Source organism: Anabrus simplex, chromosome 2 (assembly GCF_040414725.1).
Source record: "Anabrus simplex isolate iqAnaSimp1 chromosome 2, ASM4041472v1, whole genome shotgun sequence".
NCBI classification, from domain to species: Eukaryota; Metazoa; Arthropoda; class Insecta; order Orthoptera; family Tettigoniidae; genus Anabrus; species Anabrus simplex.
The window spans coordinates 85,583,906-85,609,966 of NC_090266.1; the positions used below are offsets into that span (position 1 = coordinate 85,583,906).

General features: G+C 39.4%; 1 protein-coding gene across 2 annotated transcripts in view; it reads left to right on the forward strand.

The window, feature by feature from the left end:
- Window positions 1-26,061, forward strand: part of LOC136863850 (transmembrane protein adipocyte-associated 1 homolog) — a 312,496-nt gene that overhangs the window by 88,579 nt on the left and 197,856 nt on the right. For both annotated transcript variants that reach the window (XM_067140184.2, XM_067140185.2), the window contains exon 3: window positions 1,892-2,054. In XM_067140184.2, the coding sequence (XP_066996285.2) occupies window positions 1,892-2,054 (163 nt within the window). The remainder of the gene's footprint in view (window positions 1-1,891; window positions 2,055-26,061) is intronic.

Genomic DNA, 26,061 nt, shown 5'->3' on the forward strand with positions numbered 1-26,061 from the left:
TGTAGTTCTGTACTGATGTGGTGATGTTTGCAGATTACAATCTAGGAATATCACACATGCGGTTGGTACGACGCCTTGTACCATCTGTCAACTTAATTATGATATCCCCGTGATCAGTCCAAGTGTTCCTTAGCCCATGAGCAGTGATGGCTGCCTTCAGAATTGCTAGACGAGTTGCAGTCAAGTCTTCTCGTATCGTGGTAGGTGTACCTTTCAGTTGGCGCTTCCGTGTGAAAACCTCTTGCCTGGAGCGGAAGGACGTGAACTTCACAATGATGGGCGGAGGTTTTCTTGGCACCTTCGGTCCTACTCTGTGGCTCCTGTCAATGTCAGTTTTGGTTACCTTGGCGTCCAGTTTATTACAGAGGCTCACAACAATGTTGTCTCTGTTCTCACCCTCACTTTCATCAATACCAAACAGATGTAAACTTGACCTCCTTTGGTACTGTTCCAGGGAGTCGCACTTCACCTCGACTTCTTCTTTGAGATGTTTTATTTCTCTTTCACGGCACTTGAGTTTTTTGTTTAGGTCATTCACCAATTCGGCATTGAACTGGAGACTACGCTCAAGCGTATTTTCTGAAACAAATACGTTTTTCTTTTTTTAAAAGGAGTTTCCATATACCAGATCTTACGTATGTAACGCATTAAGTTTTTGAGGTGTACTCGTTTTAAATATTTGCTCCTTTCTTTTCAAATTCACACCCATCCTTTGTGTTTTTTCTGGAAACAAAATAATAAAGGTTTCTTTATTTTTAATGGAGATTCCAAATACAAGTTTTTACACACCAGTAACATGTTAAGTTTTTGTGATATACTCATTTTTAAAAATTAATGCCATTTTCTCTTCTTTTTACCCCCTTAAGTGGACTTTCCGAAAACAAAAAGAATACTTTTTTTTTGCTAGTGGCTTTACGCCACACCGACACAGATAGGTCTTATGGGGACGGTGGGATAGGAAAGGCCTGGTGTGAAAATGAGGAAACCATGGTAAACCATCCTCAGGGCTGCTGACGTGGGATTCAAACCCATTATCTCCCGGATGCAAGTTCTCAGCCGCGCGTCCCTTACCACACTGCCAACTCGCCCGGTCTTTATTTTTAAGGGAGATTTCATGTACGAATTTTCACATCTGTAACACTTTTAGTTCTTGAAATATAAGTATCCTCATTAAAAGGATTCAACCCCTTATATACTTGATTTTAACCCCCTTCATTGGATTTTCCAAACAAAAAGGTTTTTTAGGAGATTCCATATACCCATTTTCACATCTTTAAACTGTTAAGTTTTTGAGATATAGATAAACACATTTTAAATATTCACTCCCCCCCTTTTCATCCCCGTTACTGATGGAATATCCAAGAATCCTTCCTTAGTGGGCACCTTCACTGTAATATAAATTTATCCCCAAAATTTAATTTGTTTGTGTGCTGTAGGTTTGGAGTGGCGATGATGAGTCAGTCACTCAGGACATATTATTTTATATGTATAGATATTTAATGTCTCACTTTCTTTCTTGATCAGTGTACTTCATGGGGTGTATATTGGAGAATGTGGTATAGCATCCGAGGTTTTTATGTGAGTGTGTCTTCAATCTTTCTTCATGTTTTGGGGGAAAAAGAAAATTCCCTTTATCTTTATTATTTCCTTCCAGAGACTGTATATTCAAACCCAATAACTGTTTAGAGTGATCACGTTTTAATCAATCAATCAATCAATCGATCGATGGATGAATCAACCAGCCAGTTAGTCAATCAAGCAATATATTTCGCTGTTTTTTTTTTTTTTTTTTGCAGAAGTGTTATTATTGAATGAAAACATTTGTTTGATAAATGACTGTATTTCTCCTTTAATATGAAATAATCCCTGTTTTTTTCTTTTTTTTTTCTAGGTGGTAGTGAGCGTCGTCATTAGTGTCATTCGATGTGTTGTTTCCATGACAGTGAATGCATCTGCTTCAGTTGGAGGTTATGCAGATAAAGTTCTGTGGATTGCCGTCCGATTCTTTCTTCTTGCTATGGAAATGAGTGTTGTCATCTTTGGCCTTGCATTTGGTAAATAATAATTTTATAGTACCTCATTGTTCTTTTTACTTGGACTTTTAACTTTCCATATATTTGCACCAAGATATATTGCTTGCATTCACTAATATTCTTATCCCTTTGCAAGCTGAGTTTTTGTCTTCTTTGAGACCTCTGCTGAAATTTTTAAAATAAAATAAAAAGACATTTTATTACTAAAGGTTAACTTAATAGAACTCGGCAGGAATGTTATGGTACTGAAATGTGCGCAGAGCAGTGTGTCGACAGAGGGAGTGAGACAGAAAACTCTGCATTCTACAGTGAAGTTACCAGCTTTACAGAACTGTCACTCCTCAGGGGTACGAGTCCATTCTGTAAACCGTAACCAAGCATGCAGGTGTCGCAACTTTCAGGGTGAGCTCTACTGTGAATATCTTTTGTGATGAATGAATGATAAAATGATGATTGGATAAGACTGCTGGTATATAGCTAGGCCATTGTAAAAAATGCCTTGAGAATGATCGAAATTAACAAAAATGAAGAAACATTGCTGGGACAATAGGGCAAAGAAAAGCCCCAGCTATGATCTCCAAATAAATTGGACTGTACAATTCATCCTTCAATCATTGCCTGAATATTTCTGATTGACTCTTTCTATTGTGAAGGATACACAATCCAAGAAACACAAAATTCATCCACATCTGAGATATAGCAAATGATTATTTGTTACAGAATTATGATATATCTTTACAAGTCCTGAATAAACTCAACTTCTTCCTAGGCGCCATTGAATAAATGTACTCTCTCCTCTGGCTTCCTTCAACAAGATCCACTTTCATTGCTGATAAATAACCATTAGATTTGTGTTCTGCCCTTCACGTCCCTGAATGTAATTGGAAGTCCTTGATTGCTGTTCATGTCCAGGTTCATGGCTAAATGGTTAGCGTGCTGGCCTTTGGTCACAGGGGTCCTGGGTTTGATTCCCGGCAGGGACGGGAATTTTAACCATAATTGGTTAATTGCGATGGCACGGGGGCTGGGTGTATGTATCATCTTAATCATCATTTCATTCTCATCATGACGCGCAGGTCGCCTACGGGTGTGAAATCAAAAGACCTACCTCTGGCGAGGTGAACTTGTCCTCGGACGCTCCTGGCACTAAAAGCCACATGCCATTTCATTTTCATTGCTGTGCATGAGGACGTAATGTGTTCACCTTTAACCTCATTTTCACTGTCATCACCCTCACTTTGTCATTTTCATAGTCATCAAAGACCAGAAACTCATCACCAGATTCTTCAATGTTCACCAAGTCTGTAATTTGAGCGTCTGAGAGAGTATTGCCACAAAAAAGCTATATTCTAGAGAGGCCAACTTTATCTGGCTCGGCCATCATTATCATTACCGTGACCGGGTGAGTTGGCCGTGCGGTTAGGGGCGCACGACTGTGAGCTTGCATCCGGCACATTGTGGGTTCGAATCCCACTGTTGGCAGCCCTGAAGATGGTTTTCCGTGGTCTCCCATTTTCACACCAGGCAAATGCTGGGGCTGTACCTTAATTAAGGCCACGGCCGCTTCCTTCCAACTCCTAGGCCTTTCCTATCCCATCGTCGCCATAAGACCTATCTGTGTCGGTGCGACGTAAAGCCCCTAGCAAAAAAAAAAAAAGTTTATCTGTAGCATATTTCACTGACTGCCGATCTGAGAGATATTTCTCTCTGTAGCTTTGAGCAGGTTAATACTAGAATTCCATTGTCACTCCAGTGTTGAAAAGTTCTACATTTCATTATTTATTTTTACTGGAGGATGTTTGGATTTTCAGTTTGTAATTTACACTTTGGAAACAAAAGAGATAAGACCAATTGATTCCATACATACATACATAAATACATACATCATCATTATAGACTGTATGTCTTTCAGCGTTCAGTCTGCAAGCCTCTGAGAATTTACTAAACATCGCCACAATCCTCGATTAGCAACTAGTGTTGTGGCCTCATTTAGTTCTATACCTCTTATCTTTAAATCGTTAGAAACCGAGTCTAACCATCGTCGTGTTGGTCTCCCTCTACTTCTCTTACCCTCCATAGCAGAGTCCATTATTCTCCTGGGTAACCTATCCTCCCCCATTTGCCTCACATGACCCCACCATCGAAGCTGGTTTATGCGTACAGCTTCATCCATCGAGTTCATTCCTAAATCAGCCGTTATCTCCTCATTCTGAGTACACTCCTGACATTGTTCCCACCTGTTTCTAACAGAAATCATTCTTGCTACTTTCATGTCTGTTACTCCTAACTTATGAATAAGATATCGTGAGTCCACCCAGCTTTCGCTCCCGTAAAGCAAAGTTGGTCTGAAAACAGACCGATGTAAAGATAACTTCGTCTGGGAGCTGACTTCCTTCTTATAGAATACTGCTGATCGCAACTGCGAGCTTACTGCATTAGCTTTACTACACCTTGATTCAATCTCGCTTACTATATTACCATCCTGGGAGAACACACAACCTAAATACTTGAAATTATCTACCTGTTCTAGCTGTGTATCACCAATCTGACATTCAATTCTGTTGAATTTCTTACCTACTGACATCAATTTAGTCTTCGAGAGACTAATTTTCATACCATACTCATTGCAACTATTTTCAAGTTCCAGATATTAGACTGCAGGCTTTCGGCACAGTCTGCCATTAAGACAAAGTCGTCAGCATAGGCTAAACTGCTTACTACATTTCCACCTAACTGAATCCCTACCTGCCATTTTATACCTTTTAGCAGATGATCCATGTAAACTAAGAACACCAAAGGTGAAAGATTACAGCCTTGTCTAAACCCTGTAAGTACCCTGAACCAAGAATTCATTCTACCATCAATTCTCACTGAAGCCCAATTGTCAACATAAATGCCTTTGATTGATTTTAATAATTTACCTTTAATTCCATAGTCCCCCAGTATAGTAAACATCCTTTCCCTTGGCACCCTGTCATATGCTTTCTCTAGATCTACGAAACATAAACACAACTGCCTATTCCTCTCGGAACATTTTTCAATTACCTGGCGCGTACTGAAAATCTAATCCTGACAGCCTCTCTGTGGTCTGAAACCACACTGGTTTTCATGCAACTTCCTCTCAACGACCGATCGCACCCTCCCTTCCAAGATCCCAGTGAATACTTTGCCTGGTATACTAATCAATGAGATACCTCGATAGTTGTTGCAATCCTTCCTGTACCCTTGCTCATAGATAGGTGCAATTATTGCTTTTGTCCAGTCTGAAGGTACCTTACCAACACTCCATGCTAATGTTAATAATTCTTTGAAGCCATTTCATCCCTGCCTTCCCACTATACTACACCATTTCAGGTCTAATTTCATCTATTCCTGCTGCCTTATGACAATGGAGTTTATTTACCATCCTTTCCACTTCCTCAAGCATAATTTCACCAACATCATTTTCCTCCTCCCCATGAGCTTGGCTGTTTGCAACACCACCAGGAAGATTTCCTTTTACATTGAGATGTTCAAAATATTCCCTCCACCTTTCCGGTGATTCCGTGGGATCTATTATGAGTTCACCAGAATTACTCAAAACACTGTTCATTTTTTCCCCCTCCCTTCCTAAGATTCTTTATTACTGTCCAGAAAGGTTTCCCTGCTGATTGACCTAGCCTTTCCAGGTTATTACCAAAATCTTCCCATGACTTCTTTTTGTATTCAACAACTATTTGTTTCGCTCTGTTTCTTTCATCTACATACAAATCCCTGTCTGCCTCGGCCCTTGTTTGGAGCCATTTCTGATAAGCCTTCTTTTTACTTTTACAGGCTGCTCTCACTTCATCATTCCACCAAGATGTTCGCCTTTTCCCATCTTTACACACAGTTGTTCCTAGGCATTCCCTTACTGTTTCTACTACAGCATGCCTGTATGCCACCTATTCACTTTCTATATCCTGAACCTGCTTACTGTCTACTGTTCGAAACTTCTCACTAATCATATCCATGTACTTCTGTCTAATTTCCTCGTCCTGGAGATTTTCTACCCTTATTTGTTTACAGACAGATTTCACTTTCTCTGCCCTGGGGCTAGAGATACTTAGTTCACTAGCAAAATAAAAATTATTAGCTTGAAGCATTATTTGAAGAGGTTATAGAATTAAGAAATTAGGCATGTTAACGTAATAGTCACCCAGGAAAACTAAGCAAATCAAAAGAATTTCTTGGAGCTTATTAAGGATGAAGACCCATAAATGCTTAATTGTAGAAACAAGAGAACATTACAAAGGACACTAGGAAAGTTTTGCAATACACAAAAACATTTGGTTGGACACCCCTGTGATGGTGAGGTTTGAAAAGATGGGTGAAAACCAGTCTAGATGACAGCAAGGCACGACCTATACACCAGTTGTTACCAAGCAGTGGGATTGAAAGCAAGTTAAGATGTCAGTGTGGTCTAAAGGTGAATATCGTGCAGTTATCCGCTACAATTTTGCTCGTGGATTAACTGTTTACCAGTGCCTGGAGGAAATTACTCCTGTGTTGGGGAAGTACTGTCCACATCGGACAACAATTTTCTTCTGGTACAAAGAGTTCCAGAGGAGAAATTTTGGCGTTGAAGACGATCCTCGTTCTGGGCGACCGTCTGAATCAGTGACTGAGGAAAAGATTGAAGCTGTGAGGAAAATGTTGCAGCAAGAGAGGCGGTTGACATATCGGCAGATAGCAGAGACCCTCCACATCCCTTCACCTATTCATTCAGTTCTACACGACCATCTCCAAGTTAGAAAGGTTTTTTTCCCTTTGGGTGCCCCATTCACTTTCAGAGGAACAAAGTGCACATAGTGAAATGGTGCTGAAAAATGCTAAAACAGTTTGAAGATGGGACTTCGCGTAACATCAATAGCATCGTTACAGGTGACGAAACTTGGCTTTATTATTGCGATGTCCCAACAAAATCCCAGAGAAAGGTGTGACTGTTTGAAGATGAGGGTACTCCTGTGACTGTGCGAATGTCAAGGTCAGTGAAGAAAAGGAAGATTACAGTATTCTTCACTAACGGGGCATCCTGACTCAGGTTGTGCTAGAAACACAAAGGACAGTTACTGTGAAGTGGTACAGTGTGACTAGTCTGTCAGAGGTCATTCAGGCTCTCAAGCAGCTCCGTCCAAGGTCACGGATCAATACCTGGCTCTTGCATCACGACAATGCTCCAGCACATCGTGCTTATGTAACAATGAATTTTCTTGCCAGATCAGGGTTGACTGTGCTTGATCACCCTCCATACAGTCCTGATCTTGCCCCATGTGACTTTGCGCTCTTCCGAGAAGTGAAGATGAAGCTGAGAGGGCGGCGTTTTGCATCCAACGAGGAGCTTCTGGCAGTATAGGATCAATAGTGTGAAAATGTAACTGAAGAAAAGTGACAGGGTTGGTTCAAGGACTGGTTTCGGCGTATGGAGAAGTGTATTGAGTGTGGTGGAAATTATTTTGAAAAGGTCTAAAGTGTTCACTCACATTGCAGAACTTTCCTTGTGCCCTTTGTATGTTCAGAATTGTAATCTGAATTTTAGGCACTATACCGGATGTCCACAAATGTAGACACTTTCAGGTTACTATTCACAGAACAAAGAAACTGTATTCCTAGGTGTCTTTGACACTGTCATCTGCAATTGAATGTATGCTGTTACTGGTGTCTTTTAAAACACTTCGAGTATGTCTGAAATTATCGATCATCTGATAGATACTTCTTCGTGTTTGAGGTTGTTGGTGATGTATTTTTCTGAACTTTCTCTGCATTTGCGTTACACATCAGAGTTTTGTACAACTTGCTTAGTATGTCTCCACGTGCACACCATTTATTGCTCGTACATATCCAGGCGATAGTCCACTTCTGTCCATGTATACTGCAATATGGTGCCTGTTACCAGACGAAATGCAGTAGAGATTTGTTCTCATAGTTTGTTGATTAGTGTCACCTTTGTCCTTGATATATCCTCAAAGGAAAAATAAAAACCACATAGTGATATCAAGGAATGAGGTGGGCAAGCTGTTGGATCCCCTTGTCTGATCCAGCGGTTTGAAAAATATTGGTATAAGCATATTCCAAGACCAATGTGGAGGTGTTCCATCTTGCTGGAAAATTAAATTGAAAATATCTTGGATCCATAGAATTGTTCTAATACACCCTGGTATGTAGTGCCTGTCACTGTTGGCTCGTGAAAGAAAAAGGGGTCCCAACACCAGACATTCGTCTTAGGGCTATCTCGTTCCATTTCTAAGGTCATATGGAGATTATCTGACTCCCAGATTCTGCAGTTATGTCTGTTAATTCGGCCAGTAACATGAAACATTGATTTTTCACTGAAACCAGCTGTGACAGAATTTGGAGATCTGCTTCAATGTGATTAAGCATGTCTAAACCAAATGTCATGCAATGTGACTTGTCATTTGACTAAATTTTTTGCAGTAATTGCATCTTCATGTATACACAGATATATTTTTGATGAATTTTGTCCACTGTTGCTCTTGGTATGCCAAGTTCACGACCGACAACATGGGCCGACTTCTTGGAGCACTTTTCAAATACCTTGCATACCTCTTCATCACTTTCATCTGCAATGGAAGGTGTGCTGCTCCTGTTGCCTTTTAAAACACTTCACATCTGTGAAATTATCAGTCGACTGATAGATGCTTCTTCGTGTTCTTTGCACTTGTGTTACAGATTTTAATCCTTCCAGCAACAGAACACATGCAGCTTTTCCCTGAGGACATACCATTTCTGTTTATGTAACCACTAGCACTGCTACGGGCTGAAGTTCCAAACATTGCTGAGATGCACACAAACGTCCACAGTTGCCAATCACATTACCTGAAGAATAGAGGACATACAGGGTCTCTCTTATAAACTCAGACCGAGCACACAGTGTTTCTACTCTGTGCTATAGCAGCTGCTTCAGCTAAGCTTACATCGTGCGCGGCCGCCATGCTTTAAGCGTGTATACAATCTTATATGAAATCTTACCTAAAAAAGATGCTGGAAGCGTCATCCTTCATAATGAGGGACTTCATAAACACCATTAGGATTTTCTGCACACCAATAGCGAGAGTTATGACTGTTCACACGACCATTAAGATGAAACCAGGCCTCGCCCGAAAAGAACACAAGTTGTGGGTCGAATAAACAATCATTCAGTGATGCAACATACCACTCACAATATCCCACTCTTGTGGCTGGATCAGCAGGTTTTAAACAATGTGCCCATGTAACCTGTATGGTTTGATGTGTAGCAGCTTTGTAGCTCTGTGTGCAGAAGAAACCAAAACCCGTACTTGTGCTAATTTTTTGAGTGATTTATTCCTTGACCGTTCAAGATTCACACCAATGTCATCTAGCTTTTCTTCTGTTAAAACTGTTTGTGTGTGCGCGCGCATGTTTCTTATTGAGCACTGAGCCAGTAGTTTCAAATGTATTTTATAATTACGTGAATCCATGTTCATGACGGTGGCACTTCACCAGGAAATTGCTGAACAAATACATAGCGCACCCGTCGAGGCGACTTGTAAAAATAACTTTTACATAGGAAAATGTGGTGTTGCTATGATAACTGTCTCACCCTGTTAACAGCTGTTAATTCAGACTGGCTACTGATGCTAAGTTGAACATGTGCACGCTCCTTACAAGATCAAGAACTGAGTTAGTTCTCGGAGAATAAAACTGCCGCTGGACGGTCTGGGTTTATAAGAGAGACCCTGTGTTTCATGCGGTCTTAATGTTGCAGGGTCACAAAATTGTATACACCATTTGTGGATACCCAGTATTCATCTGCTGGGTAACAATTGTCTTCACCTCACCTACCACTGCTTTACATGTCACTTTTTGTTTTTGTTAGTGGTTATGTACACACTCGTGGTTCCTCCAGCAAGCAGTGAATATCTGCCAGAAGAAATCCCTTCTCATTCCTGAATACTGCAGTCAGCTGAAGAAGTGCAATATCAGAATATATGATTAAACCATTAACCGTCTGTGGTAGTCTTCTATGAGAAATTTCTTGTATGACTGTATTTTTGTTTGTGGTTATTTCTTACATTTGAGGCTTCTTCTGATACTGTTGCAAATAGCAAGACAGATGATCACATTATTTTGACACCCATGTGTTGTGGACAGAAAGAACCATGTAAAACTATCTGCTTACTTATGTCGTACATCATTGGATCTATCATATTTTGAAAAATTGAACTGTAATTTTGCCAACAATACAGATTACTTAAAAACAACTGAGTGTGTTTTGGTCCATGTTTTGAAGTACTGCTGCCTTGTATCTTCGGCTCATCAGTTACACAGGCCTGCAAGGATTTAGCAGTATGGAACATTTTATGTCATAAAGCTCAAATTGGGTGTCCTGACTTTGAAAATAATAGGCCTACTAATTTTTGCACCGTATTTAACACAAAATTGAAATTTAGTCATTCTAGTATTGGATTGTTATACATCCCACTTGCTTAGTGATTTATTTACATGTTAATATTGTTTCAAGGAACATGTAACACAAGGACTAAATGAAAAGCCTGAAGGAAATACAGTAGATTAAGAATGGACAGTCGTGAAGAATGAGATCAGTAAGGCAGTAAGGATGTTGAAGGTTGTATGGTCCTAGGAAAGGGAGATACTGCATACAGGAAAATCAAGGAAACCTTTGGAGAGAGGAAAACTAGGTGTATGAATATTAAGAGCTCAGATAAAAAGCCACTTCTAGGGAAAGAAGACAAAGCAGAAAGACGGCAGGAACATATCCAATAATAATTGTATTAAGGTACAGAAGTAGATGGTAGAGTTCTGGAACAAGAAGAGGCTGTTGATGCTTATGACATGGGAGACCCATTTTTGAGGTCAGAATTCGACAGCTTTGAGAGACCTAAATAGGAACAAGGGACCGGGGATTGATGATATACCCTCGGAAATTCTGACTGCCTTAGGAGAAACCAGCATGGTGACGTTATTCTGTTTAGTGTGTAACATGTATGATACAGGAGAAGTGCCATCCAATTTTCAGCAGAATTTTGTTATACCTATTCCCAAGAAAGCCAGTGCTGACAAGTGTGAAAACTACCGTACCATTTGTTTAGTATCTCATGCCTGCAAAATTTTAACACACATTATTTACAGAAGAATGGAAAGACAAGTTGAAAATGAGTTGGGAGAAGATCAGTTTGGCTTCAGAAGAAATGTGGGAACATGTGAAGCAATCCTGACTTTACGTCTGAACTTAGAGGACCGAATTAAGAAAGACGAGCTCACGTAGATCTAGAAAAGGCATTCAATTATGCTGATAGGACCAAGCTATTTGGGATTCAGAAGAGGATCAGGATCAGATACTGAGAAAGGAATTATCTACAACCTGTACAAAAATCAGTCTGCAGTGATAAGAAACGAGGGGTTTGAAAAAATGACAGCAATCCAGAAAGGACATGATAAACGCTTTTGGGCTTACACTGTGTCAAGAAAATAAGGTGAAATTCTTTATGTTTTGCAGAGAACTTTGCTCTGCGTCATCAGAGGAAAATCTTGACTGTCCACGAGAAAGGCTTCTCAAACAATGAGGTTTGAATTTAGATTTTATAATAGAAGTGGAAATGGTACGTTCATTCGTCACCAGATGGCTGCCTGGACGTGGTACAGCGCTAGCATTTGAAGCGGAAGCTGACGGAACCATCATCAGAATCAGTCTGAGAGGGTCGCATAACATAACACACACATGAAGATATGACATTGACACAAGCCTGGAACGAAACATCTGATGATGAGGAACGTATGAATTTGGAAAACACTGAAATGAAATAACAATAGTGAAGGGACAAAGCCATACAAAACTACAACAATGTACATAGTGATGCATTAATGGCAGGCGCATATTGAAGACCATGGCATGATATTACACACATAACAAATATTGATGACTTGGTTCACACTTTTAATGATCTAGTGTTACAAATTTTGATAGATGTGCTCCTTTATGCATAATAAGAACTAAGAAAGGAAAATCACTGTAGATAAATGAAGATATACCTTTTATGGTGTAAATACACACAAAATAACGACGATCTGGATGTATCACTGGAAGAGCTGAACAGTTATTTTGTATCACCATGCACGATATTGGATCTAAGTACAAAACAAAACTTTATTGTTGATGACTATAACAGTTAGGTATTAAATGAAGTAAAGTTTTGTTTCAGTTACGTCCCACCATTGCAAGTTTGAGATGCCCTCTGGAAAATGAAATCAAATGCAGCTGGAGTCGATTTGTTTGGTACGTCCATTGGCAAAGATGATAAAGATGTTGATTCCCATAGGGAACCTGAAATATTTGTTCTGAATGAGTAAATTTATAATACCAATATAGTTCCCTATGGGAATCATCATTTTTATCATCTGATGGCCAAGCAGGCATAATTTTTTTGAAAATGAGACAAAGTTTCTTATAGTGCATTGGCACTGCCGGTGGCTCTATATAGCCTACGCAGTGGCCTCCACGGTATGCACTAGCCATACGTTTTGGTGGGTGTGCCATTTACCAACTGATGAGCCCAACTTGGCACACTGGGGCGAAATGCTGGCAACCAGGAATGATTTAGCTGGAAAATTTATAATGTCCAATAACGGACCAACTATATTGGTATCATTGGCAAAGACTCGGATCCCAATAGATACCGGTGACTACCAGTCCAGTAACATAATTTCACCAGCAGCTAAAGGACTAGAGTACATTGTTTCCAATCAAATCAAAATGTATGTGGGTGAAAACCATATTCTAGACACATTTCTGTCAGGTTTTTGTGGCAATCATAGCACATGTACTGCTTTAAGTGATGATGACATAAGACAGGCGATGGACGAAAGACAGACAGTACTAATTGTCCTTCTCGACTTCAGCAAGGCATTGGATGTACGGCTTTTCAGGCGTTTCAGACCATGATTTGTTACTGTCAAAACCTTACCTATTAGCTCCAGGTTTCGACATTTCCATATTTGTGTTGGTGGACTGTTGTGATCGTCACGATCAATAATCTTTATTATTTATTGCACTGAAACTCTAAAATGGGCTAATTAACTTATGATAAATTGCCATTTTGTAGTAATGTAATAATATTTGATTTTTACCATGGCTCAAATTGACTAACATTAAATTTTGTCTGAAATACGTAGTGTTTCACATTTTTTACTGGTGAGAGTATTTTCAAAACTGTACTTCTTTTGTGTAAAATTGTGCTCATTCACCATGATTTTTATATTGTAACTTTTAATGTGTAAGTAGTTCTATATATTTTAAGTTTATAATAGGTTACTTTTTAATGATTTGTAGTTCATCACTTATTCAGTCTAATTCTGTTACTGGTTAAGTGTAAGACAGGGGCAGCTGTCCGTAACTTTGCCAAGATAAATAAATTTATCTATCTACATCTATATTATCATTAAATCCGTAGCGTAATGGTTAGTGTTGTTACCTGCCGTCCTCGGAGGACCGGGTTCAATTTCCAGTACTGCCAGAAATTTAGGAATGGCAGAAGGGCTGGTATGTGGTTGAAATGGTACATGCAGCTCACCTCCCTTGGGGGTGTGCCTGAAGAGAGCTGCACCACCTCGGGATGAGAACACGACTTTACTTACTATCATTAAATCCTGAGCCGCAGGAAAAAAATTGCAGGCTTGTGTTATCAGTATCCGATTTCTGTCTAAAACCTTCCTTTAATTACACATTTCTTTTCAGCAGCCATTACTTTTTATTTTACCACAAAACGCACAAAAACCGGAACATCGAGAAAGTGTCACTGTAACATATTTCAGTACCCATAAAAACTTGCCTGACCGGGCGAGTTGGCCGTGCGCGTAGAGGCGCGCGGCTGTGAGCTTGCATCCGGGAGATAGTAGGTTCGAATCCCACTATCGGCAGCCCTGAAAATGGTTTTCCGTGGTTTCCCATTTTCACACCAGACAAATGCTGGGGCTGTACCATAATTAAGGCCATGGCCGCTTCCTTCCAACTCCTAGGCTTTCCTATCCCATCGTCGCCACAAGACCTATCTGTGTTGGTGCGACGTAAAGCCCCTAGCAAAAAAAAAAAAAAAAAAAAAAAAAAAGCCTGAAAATTTAGAACATTAGAATGCAAGATGGCAGTCAGAAGAAATTAACAGAATTTTACCCAAGGAAAAAAAAAAACCTTCTGGATTTATTTAAGTGGACTACCTGCAAGAGGACTTACCTTACAAAAAATAAATCAGCAATTTGCTTCTCTTCTTTGTATGGAAAACTCCTAGGGTCGCACTGATGTGAGCTTGCATTTGGATATAGTGGGTTTGAATCTCACCGTTGGCAGCCCTGAATCTTAAGGACTTAAATGAGGCCACCTTTCCAATCCTAGCCATTTCCCATCCTTGTGTCTCTGAAAACCTTTGATGTGTTAGTGCAACATTGAACAAGTAACAAAAAAAAAAAAAAAAAAGTATGTAAAGGGCTAATGTAAACCAGTATGCAGTGACAGACTCAAAAGAACTTTCTTGAAATTTAAGAGTAGTTACAATAACAACAATATATTCAGTGTGGACAAAACAGAACTGTTTAAAGCAATCCCTGACAAACCATTAACTGTTAAAGATGAAAAATGAAATATTGTTCTAAAATGTCAAGACAGAGACTTTGTGTAAAGATGGAAAAAGATGACGTCTTGGTAGAAAGATGAAGTCAGGCAGCTTGTAAATGTAAAAAAAAAAAGGCATGTCAAATATGCCTCCAAACAAGAACTGATGTAGATAGGGAATTGTATGTATATGAAATTGAGCAAAAGTAATTATGGTAGAGGCCGAGGAAAGTTGCAGGGAGTTTTTGGAAAGAACTTAAAAAGGTTATGTCAAGGAATAGGGAAAACTTTCTGGACTGTAATAAGGAATGTTAGAAAGGAGGAAAAACTGAAATAAATTGTGTTTTGGGTAAATCAGGTGAACTCATCGTAGGTCCTTGAGAGTCGCTGGACGTATGCACGGAGAATTTTGAAATTCTTCTCAGTGTAAAAGAAATCTTTCTGTTGTGAAGTCCTGAACAACAGGAGTGGAGAACATAAACATGAGTGGAGAATCATGAAGGTAATTCAGTTTTAATTAAGGAAGTGGAGAGGATGGTAAATAAACTACAGTGTCATAAAGCAGTGGAAATAGTTGAAACTAGATTTGAAATGATAAAACGTAGTGCAAGTGCAGGGATGAAATTGTTTCACAGAGTAATAGGATCAGCATGGCAAGGTACCTTCTGATTGAACCTACCTGTAAGTGAGAAAACAAGGATTGCAATGACTGTTGGGGTACTTCATAGATCAGTAAAACAGGCCAGCTTCTCATAGGCATTTTAGAAGAGAGGGTGCAATCAATGATGGAGAGTAAATTGTACAGAAACCAGTGTGGTTGCAGAGAATTGATGGTATAGTACAGAGGTGCTCATGCTGGGCATTTTGTCCTGCAGGCGCCGAGCACTGTAAGCGGGTGGGCAGGCAGGCGATGAGAGTATGCTATTCAGTCAGTGACGTTGTGGTTACAGCACAGGCTATGAAGGTTGGGCGAAGTTCTCCCAGCCACTCTTGATCGCTGGGACAATACCCAAGTTTGAAAACGAGGCAGAAAATAGTTTAAGAAAGAGGGTGGAAATCCATGTCGTTTTGAATGTACGTTGTAAGAAATAAGTTATGTTCATTGCAGTTTTTGTATTTTGACCAGATACAGTAATGAGTTTAGGCCTACAACTTCAAATATTTTTGCATTGTACATAATGAATTACAATTTTCACTATTATGCTTTAAGGGGTGCTTTAGAAACATTTTGAATATATTTCGTTGTCTATGCGATTTTATTTTGGCATAAATAAATATCACATGAGGTACTTTCACTTCCATACATAAAACCACTTTATTTCTGCTACGTCTATTCCTTAACAACACACAGTTATACCCAGTTATACACAACACTACACTATTAAGGGAAACACACTGAAGCAATTTACTATCGATTCTGTCAAGTACATATATCAACAAGTTCTCACACTGGTTATTCACTTCACCATCACAGTCGGTTCTGAAAAGTAAAGATATCCACAGTTCACACACTGATTATTCACTTAGCCATCACAAGGCAAGACTGACTACCCTATCACTCAAATTGATTCTGACAAATACAGATATCATCTCACTCTAAGCCACACTCTACATTCTGTTACTGCACTGTCTCTCTGTCCCTGACGTCACCATGGAGTCCAACTCTGACTCCACCACAGAGGCCAACACTGACTGCCACTCGGCCTGTCAGCTTGACAAACAGTTCAACAAACAATCTAGAAATATCGACTTTTGGAAATGTTCTTGTAACACTCTGAATGGAACACAATCGAACATATATGGACAATCGATCAACCGGCCTCTCGATTGAAGTAGATCAAACTCGAATATTCGATTACTGTTTATAAACACACCTGGACATGTCTACAAAATTCCTAATGTTTTCCCATGTATCTGGGTAATAAATCATTACTGTAAGTTTCCAGAAACATCCATATGTAACAGAATGGTAGTGGATTATATGTATCTGGATAATAAATCATTACTGTAAGTTTCCAGAAACATCCATATGTAACAGTATGATAGTGGATTATACCCAATATACAAATACTACAGTTTTTTCTACAGTTTTCAACTACACAGATTCTGAGGTTATACAAATGTACAATACCTATTTACAGAATATGGTCGTACTTAACATCTAATAAAAGATAATTTAAATATATTAACAATACGTATTTGAGGTTATACAAATGTGCAATACATATTTACAGGGTATAGTTGTATTTATCATGTAATAAAAGATAATAAAAATATATTAAACATAATAATGGAAGGTTTGACAAGTTAGGTTATGAGTAGGTTGTATACATATGACAGTTATCCCCCCTAAAATCTTCAATATCTATCCTGTACTTTCCTTACTCTAGGTCTTAAATTGTACCTAGGTGTTCTTGTATCTAAGTCTTCGTCTCTCTTATCCTCCACGGTAGGTATCGGTGGTTGTTGATCAACCATGAAGTCCGCATTCTCCTGAGAACTCATAGAGTGTGATGACTGTTGGTCTTCCTCTTCGGTCTCGCCGTCTTCATGTAGGGGTAGATGTAATACCTTCAATTCTGAGCCATGGACCTTTGTTGGTGGTGTGGTTTTCAAGAGATACACACCATTCCCCAACTTCTTATTTACCTTGAAAAGCCCGAGCTACTTTGCTGCCATCCCAGCATGGAACTTCTGAAGCTTGTTACTGAGGGATGATTTCGACGAAGAACTAGCGTTCCAGGTTTGAAGTCCCCTTTCTCCGGCGTATCGTTGTTCTCGGCTTCCCTCCTTGAACACTCTTTGGCTTGGCGGTGCAGCTGTTGAATACACTGCTGGTTCCTCGCATGCAATGTAACAGGATCCTCCGATTCCTCTCTCTGTCCATGGATGAAGTTCCAGTCGCCAATTCTCTAGATGGGACGTCCGAGGAAGAGTTCTGCAGGTCAGGAACCTGTGACGTGGTTAACCCGCTGTCTGATGGCCAGAAGAGGCTCGTGTAGGTGTTGGTCCTACTTGGTATGTTCTCTGTCGACCAAGTGGATTTGAAACATCTTCTTTAGCTCCTGGTTTCTTTGTTCGGCGGGATTCACCTGCGGATGGTAGATCGGCGTAAAAAAATGAAAAATTGAAATGGCATATGGCTTTTAGTGCTGGGAATGCCGAGGACAACATACACCCAGTGCCCGTGCCTTCGAAATTAACCAGCGATGGTTAAAATTCCCGACACGGCCGAGAATCGAACCCGGGACCCCTGTGACCAAAGGCCAGCATGCTAACCATTTAGCCATGGAGCCGGACAGATCGGCGTAGTTTTAGTGTGCAATTGTACAAAATTCTAACCCCACGTTAAGTCGATTTTTGTAGTTACGGCAATATTTACGTCAAGTTATAGGTTATGTATTTATTTTGTATTGTCAGTATCAATGTAGGAATACTGTAGGTATTTATTAATGTATCATAAACAATATTTATTTAGTCATTGTAAGAACTCTGTGTTAAATTGGTGGCATTCTATGGCACCAAAAGTTGGGAATCTAGGTTAAGCAAGAGAACTAAATATAGAGAAAGTTGTGAGAGAAGTTGGTTTGCCCAACATGACGTGTGCTTCCCAACAGTTTTTAAGGTGTCAGTACGCCAATGTTGAACGTCACAATTTTGAAAATGACGTGCCACATGTGACAGAAACGGAAGATGGTGATTAGCTAGGACAGAGAAAACCATGTGACTTGAAGAGTTTAGTTTTATGGCTGCCAGAAGTTTGGTCTTACTGATCTTAAGTAGTGGAAATGTTGTGATTGGCTGGTTGTCCTACTTGAAGTGTGTGACGTTTAGTCCTACTGAATGCTGCTTGTGTCTGTATCTTGGAGATTTGTCTCTCGTTGATGGACGTCAGGTTGGGATATCCGACAGGCTCAGAAATCATCATATGTTATATAGAAGTCTGCTATTAAGTGCTAAGCCATTACACTTAGCTGAATATAACATGAGTATGGTTTCAATATAAAAAAAAGAAAACCAGACCATGAACCTGTCACCAAATTTATTGGCGAGTTTGGTGAGGTATGGTGGTATTTAACCTCAACTCCAAGATGGTGTAGCGGGTTATGCGGCAGAGGTTCACATCCTGTTATTCAGACTAGTCAGATTATATATGGTATATAAATTCTAGCTAAGAAGAAGATAATGTGTAAATATGTACAGTGGAGTTCAGTGTGTGTCAAGGGACCGAGAAAGTCCTAATGTAGTATTTATTTTATAGCAAGGTTGTGGTACCAGCTAATTTAATTCAGTAAGTATGTTGTGTAAATTCAGTGCTGATTGTGAGTAGTAAGAGAAAACAGTATATTTTTTATTGTAATTTGTGTTGTCATGTGTTATGGAGGCGGTATGCTATGGGTATACCAATTTGGTTCATTTTAAGTGTATATTTCTTGCATTATCATTTTGTTGTGTGTTGTGAAGGTGGATGGTAGCCTATTGGTATGCTACAACAATATTGAGGTGGTTCATTTTAAAAGTATATTTATATATTTTAATTGATTGTGTGTCCTCCGTGGCTCAGACGGCAGCGCGTCGGCCTCTCACCGCTGGATACCGTGGTTCAAATCCCGGTCACTCCAAGTGAGATTTGTGCTGGACAAAGCGGAGGCGGGACAGGTTTTTCTCCGGGTACTCCGGTTTTCCCTGTCATCTTTCATTCCAGCAACACTCTCCATTATCATTTCATAGCATTTATCACTCATTAATAAATCACCTTGGGAGTGGCGACCCCATTGTAATAACAGCCTATATATGCTTCATTCATTACATCCCTGACCCGGTCAATGACTGGAAAACAGGTTGTAGGTTTTCATTTTCAATTGATTGTGTGTCATTTCACAAAAGAGTATAACCTAGCCAGTATATCCTCATACCTTTTCAATTCAACAAGTCGTCAGGTTAGTTAAGCAAGTCAGGATATCGTCAGCCTATGACCCCATCCTGGATAATAGTCTTGTGCCAAGTTCATATTGTGTATCAAGTACACTGGCGCCCAATCAGTTTTTCTTTGTTTTGTTAATTGTGTTCCATAACATTGTATTAATTAATTAACTGTAAATGTATTGGGAGTCCAGAAACCTGCAGATGCCACTTGGGTGCTACAGCAGTTCAATTTTCATAATAATAATAATAATAATAATAATAATAATAATAATAAATGTATGAGAGTTATCCTGTGTAGTGCAGGTTTAAAAGCGAATGTTATCAGTTCGAGTCCTAGTAACGTTGTGATCACGTTGTAGAATTAGTGTTTGGTTGGTACCAGTGCAAGTGTTCAATTCCTCAATCCAGTATAGCTTGCAATCACTGTCTCGAGGTGAACTGGCTGGCATTGTCCGTGAGTAGACACCAAGGATACCCATACTGACTGAAAAGTTCCGTCCTTAAGAGTTGTACGATACGTCTTGATGTAGCTTCAAGGATGGCGAATAGATCGATCACCACGAGGATCCCAGTCTTTCCCCGAGATGTCCTGGGGTAAGGTTCCATCAGGTCAAGGGCGAGAACCTCCCAGGGCTGATGCGGTCGGCATCCTCTCATACTGGTACTCGCCTTCTGGTTATTCGCCTTAGTGTGAGCACAGATTGCACAGGCTTGGACATAGTTCTTGATGTCGTGACGCATGTGTACCCAGAAGAAACGTCGCCGAATCGAAGTATAGGTTTTTTCTTGACCAGGATGACCGGCTTCAGGATTATCATGATATTTTCCTAATATACACTCTGTCTGAGACCTCAGAATGATGATGACCAGGGAGGATGCAGACAGGTGGGAAATGTACTTAAGTATACAGACTTCGATTCGGAAGTTCTTGTAGCACATCTTAGACTGAGCTGGAACTGATCGACAATCATTGCTGCGTTTGTTGATCCAGGACACCATTCGACTACAGGCCACGTCCTCAGTCTGCCTCTTCCTTATTGAATTAAATCAATTTCATTATTTTCTCGCTGGATAGCAAGAAGCACAGGGTCGGCTGGGTATTTTCTATTTGGCCCAGGAATTTCTTTCTCTGGTAGCTCTGTAGTAGATTTTTGTTCGTTCTCAGGTTTTCTCAACAGACTGTCAGCAGCTTGATTGGTTATGCCAGGAACATGTAAAACTTCGAAGTCAAAATCAGCAAGAATCAAGGCGCATCGCATCAGTTTGGACTTAGTTCCAGAAACTCAGTTCAACCATCGAAATGAAGATTTATCTGTAAAGAGTCTGAATTTCCTTTCTTCCAGATATCCTGTGAATTTCCCAACAGCCCATACAACTGCTAAGGGCTCCTCTTCGGTTGTACAATAGTTTCTCCCGGTAGCAGACAGTTTCCTACTGGCGTATTCAATGATATCCTTGCCTCGTTCTCCTGCTCTCTCGTGGAATAGTACAGCCCCAAGACAAATGTTGCTCGCATCCATATGCAAGCAGACCTCTCGGCTCGTAAAGCTAACTTTTTTTCTTGTGGTTTTATGTTGCACGGACACAGATTGGTCTAATGGCAATGATGGAATAGGAAAGGCCTAGGAGTTGGAAGGAACGGCTGTGGCCTTAATTAAGGTACAGCCCCAGCATTTGCCTGGTGTGAACATGGAAAACCATTTTCAGGGCTGCCGACAGTGGGATTCAAACCCACTATCTCCCGGATGCAAGCTCACAGCCGCGCGCCCCTAACCTCATGTCCAACTCATCCGGTGTGTCTCTTCCTTCTGAGTCCATTTAAATGGTATGTTTTTATTGAGGAGGTCGGTTAGCAGAGCAGCGTTTGTCTCACAGTTTAGTAAGAAGTTACTGTACCACTCACGGAGGCTTAAAAATTGACGTACTTGGCGTTTCGTGCGAGACCTTTCCTGTTCCTCAGTGGCTCTATTCTTCTAGGCTTTTCTCTTCAAGCCCTTGTCCGTCAGTATGTGACCCAGGTACTCAACGGAACTTGCTGCAGACTGACACTTCTTAACTTGCCAGGTAAGTCCGTGAATCCTTAACCTCTCTACTAAGACTCTAGCCAGGTGTTCCAGATGGTCCGAAAACGTCTTGCTGTTTTTTTTTGCTAGTTGATTTACGTCTTGCTGTACACTAGGATGTTATCCAAATAAACTCTCCAGACAAAACTTCATCCATTAGGCGCATAAAGGTGGTTGGAGCGTTCTTGAGACCAAAGGGCATGATTCTGAGTTGATATAATACTTGTGGGGTGGATAAAGCGGTCATTGGCTGAGACTCTTCGACTTCCACTTGCCAGTAGCCCAAATTCAAATCAAGAGTACTGAAGACCTTTGCCCCACTCAATTGTTTTATCAGATTTAGAAGATTCGGCATGGGGTAAACATCTGATATAGTTTTGTTGTTTATTTGACGCAGGTCTGCACAAAGTCCATAGTCACCGTTTTTCTTTTTAGGCAGTACTATTGGAGAAGCCCATCCTGGTACTGAAGGTTCGATCAACCCTTGGTTTTCCATTTCCTTGACTTTTTCTATTACAAAATTTAGTTTATCTGGGTTAAGTGGGTAAGGCCTTTGTTTAACTGGAGCGTTATGCTTACAAATTATTATATGTTTTACTGTTGTGGTAAATCCAATTCTGTCAGTAATAACCTCAGGTAACCTGACAGTAATTTCTAAAGATATTTTTTCTCTTCCAACCCAACAACCCGGTTTTCAGTTCTGTCAGTACATTGGTTTCCAAAGTTTCAGACTCAAAGGGTTTATTTTCTAACCATGCCACCCTAATTCTACTTTCATTACTGAAGAATATTTCGTTGGCTGTATAATCTATCACTACCCCATATTTGGTTAGAAAATCATGTCCTAGGATTATATCCAGTATCAAATCCTTGAAAACTTTGACCGGTATATCTATTACTTCATTGGAACATTTGGCTTGAAGAAAGGTATAACCCTCAATCTTGTAATTTATGTCATTTTGAATTACAGTTGCTGTCTTATCAGTACGAACAGGTTTTATTAATCTTGCCACATTCATGTTCACAAATGAGTGTGAAGCTTGAGTGTCAAGGATAGCAAGGAAAGGTTTGTCATCAAATTAATGGCCGGGTGGGTTGGATTAAGTCCATCCTCGCTATAAATTTGACTAGTATGTTTACTTTTTAGTAAGTGTAATTTACTTTGGGCTTCTTCATTCTTTCAGAACCATCCTTCCCCCGACTCGAATGGATCCAATCTAGTTTCCCGGGCAGTGTTCTTTCTAATTTACCTGACAAAGTTTTATGCCACACGCAGGAATATTCATAATAATTTTTTGTCTGTTCTAAAACCATTCAGCACTCAGAGATTCAATTATACTAGAGTATACCTGCAGCCTAGTCATTTTCTTTCCGTTACATTTTTCTAAATACAACAGATAAGAATTTAAGACCTTTCTTGATATGATGGTGAATGCAGCTTTTATCCAGAATTTCAAAGTTCTACGTTCATCTAAATAATAGTACACTATCATATCATTTGTATAAATGCCCCCCCTCCCTCCCAATAGAACGATTATAATCCATGATCACATTAGGTGTCCTCTTGGGTTGATTTCTGTTTCTAGTAGTTGCAGGCACTTCTGTTTCTATTGCAGCTTGACATGTGCTTATACATACACGTAACTTATACATGTAATATATTCAATTATAAAATCTAATTAATTTATCAATTTTGTAAAACTTATGAGTATTATATGATTATAGTTAATCGTATGATGTTACCATGTCAGCACTGAACTATGTATACGTCGGGTGGTCGTGTGGTCTGTTCAAATAAAGCAATCTCACTGGCTACTCTTGTTGGACGTGTTGAAACAACAAAGAGCCACACCTATCACAAACCCTTCCCACAAATACTACATCAAAGAAGATGACCTAATGACGTCTACACAAACTCCAATATAGCTTACTAGACCAGCATTCTAACTAATATTATCTCAAAAAAGAACCACGCCATATGAAAATTCTTCAAAATTTATAAGCATTTAAATGGAAATCAATACTTACCATCTTCAAGAACCAAGGACTATTACCAGTGCTAAACTTTCCTCATGTTTTTAACAAAACGCCATATGACAATTAATTGGAATGTGCTTTCTGATTTTTAACTTTATTGTAATATCTTTTAATATCAAGAATCAACCACCTATGTCATAATTCTCAAATAATTGTCATGTTTTAGACTCAAATATTAACCCATTTAGCCTGGCATATTTGTTGGATTGGAACTGCATTGGCGCTGGGATTATTTTGGAGGAAATATACTGTCGCTTCATATCGTGAGAAATTTCTTATTTACAAGACCATTATTTAAATATACATGAAAACAAAAGGCTTTCGTACCACAAACTGCGAAACAAGGAATACAGTAAAACATTTTATTTTATTAGCATCACAGGTCCGTACTCAGTCCGTCTGCTAAGCTGTAACACAGTCTTCTCTTTGCACTTCCTCTTCCATTTCCACATCTATTTGTTCTTCAGGAGCATTGCTCACACTAGTACTAATATTACTACTAATTTCACTGAAAAAATTACATTCCTAATCATCATTACGTCCTAAAAGGGGTTATATATCAGTAACTATCAGTTCTATACTGGCAGCCATCTTGTTTACAAGCGAATCTCGAAGTCTAGAGATAGCCCACTTCAAACTAATATTACCAAGCACACTATCGATATATATTGGCAAAGAGCATATAACATTGCAAAGAAAGAGTCCCTACAGAAATCACAAATGCAAACTCCCTCTGCCATCTGTTGAGGAAAAGTTGAATTACGTAGTAAAATGAGACAACGGAACAGTTCTGTGGTCCGGCATTTGGTCCACTGAGACGAAGCACGGAACGGTTCCGTGGCTCGGGCCCAATGAGTTAACACAAATATTAAGTAATAGTATACTACATTTTATATTGCAATAGTTGTTTAACGATCCCTAATCTATTTTACAAGACATAGTTACTTTTTAACAGTATTTATAAGTCATTTCCAATCAGGTACCTGATCTATTCCTAAGGTAAAATATGACTGATGATGCCTATTATTGATAAGCAAAACATGTACCATCCAAGGTATTAATTTTATCTTAACAATATTGATAAGGACAAAGTCCTAATTTTTAAGATTCTATTGTATTGAATAGGTGGGTAAACAATAAAAATATACTAGTGTTATTTAATACATACCACTTAGTCGAGCAGCTTGTCTTTTTTCTCCCAGTTCTTCCCATCCCAAACTTTACAACACTTTTGTAATTCTACTCTTTTGTCGGAAATCACACAGAACGTATCGAGCTGCTTTTCTTTGGATTTTTTCCAGTTCTTGAATCAAGTAATCCTGGTGAGGGTTCCATATACTGGAACAATACTGTAGTTGGGGTCTTCCTAGAGATTTATCTGCCCTCTCCTTTACATCCTTACTACAACCCCTAAATACCCTCATAACCATGTGCAGAGATCTGTACCCGTAATTTACAATCCCATTTATGTAATTACCCCAATGAAGTCCTTTCCTTGTATTAACCCCTAGATACTTACAACGATCCCCAAAAGAAACTTTCACCTTATCAACGCAGCAATTAAAACTGAGAAGACTTCCTATTTGTGAAACTCATAACCTGACTTTTAACCCAGTTTATCATCATAAGATTCCCTGCTGTCCATCTCACAACATTATCGAGGTCATGTTGCAGTTGCACATAATCTTGTAACTTATTTATCACTTTATTCAGAATAACATCATCCGCAAAAAGCCTTACCTCTGATTCCACTTCTTTACTCGTATCATTTATATATACAAGAAAACATAAAGGTCCAGTAAACTGCTTTGAGGAATTCCCCTCTTAATTATTACAGGGTCAGATAAAGCTTCATCTACTCGAATTCTCTGAGATCTATTTTCTAGAAATATAGCAACCCATTCAGTCACTCTTTTGTCTAGTCCAGTTGCACTCATGTTGCCAGTAGTCTCGCATGATCCACCCTATCAAATGCTTTAGACAGGTCAATCGCTATTCAGTCCATTTGACCTCCTGAATCCAAGATATCTGCTATATCTTGCTGGAATCCTACAAGTTGAGCTTCAGTGGAATAACCTTTCCTAAAACCGAACTGCCTTCTATCGAACCAATTATTAATTTTGCAGACATGTCTAATATAATCAGAAAGATTGCCTTCCCAAAGCTTACATACAATGCATGTAAAACTTACTGGCCTGTAATTTTTTCAGCTTTATGTCTATCACCCTTTCATTTATACACAGGGGCTACTATAGCAACTCTCCATTCATTTGGTATAGCTCCTTTAACCAAACAATAATCAAATATGTACTTCAGATATGGTAATATATCCCAACCCATTGTACCCCCTGTGGGTGGGGGACTCAGACGAAAAATTCACCCA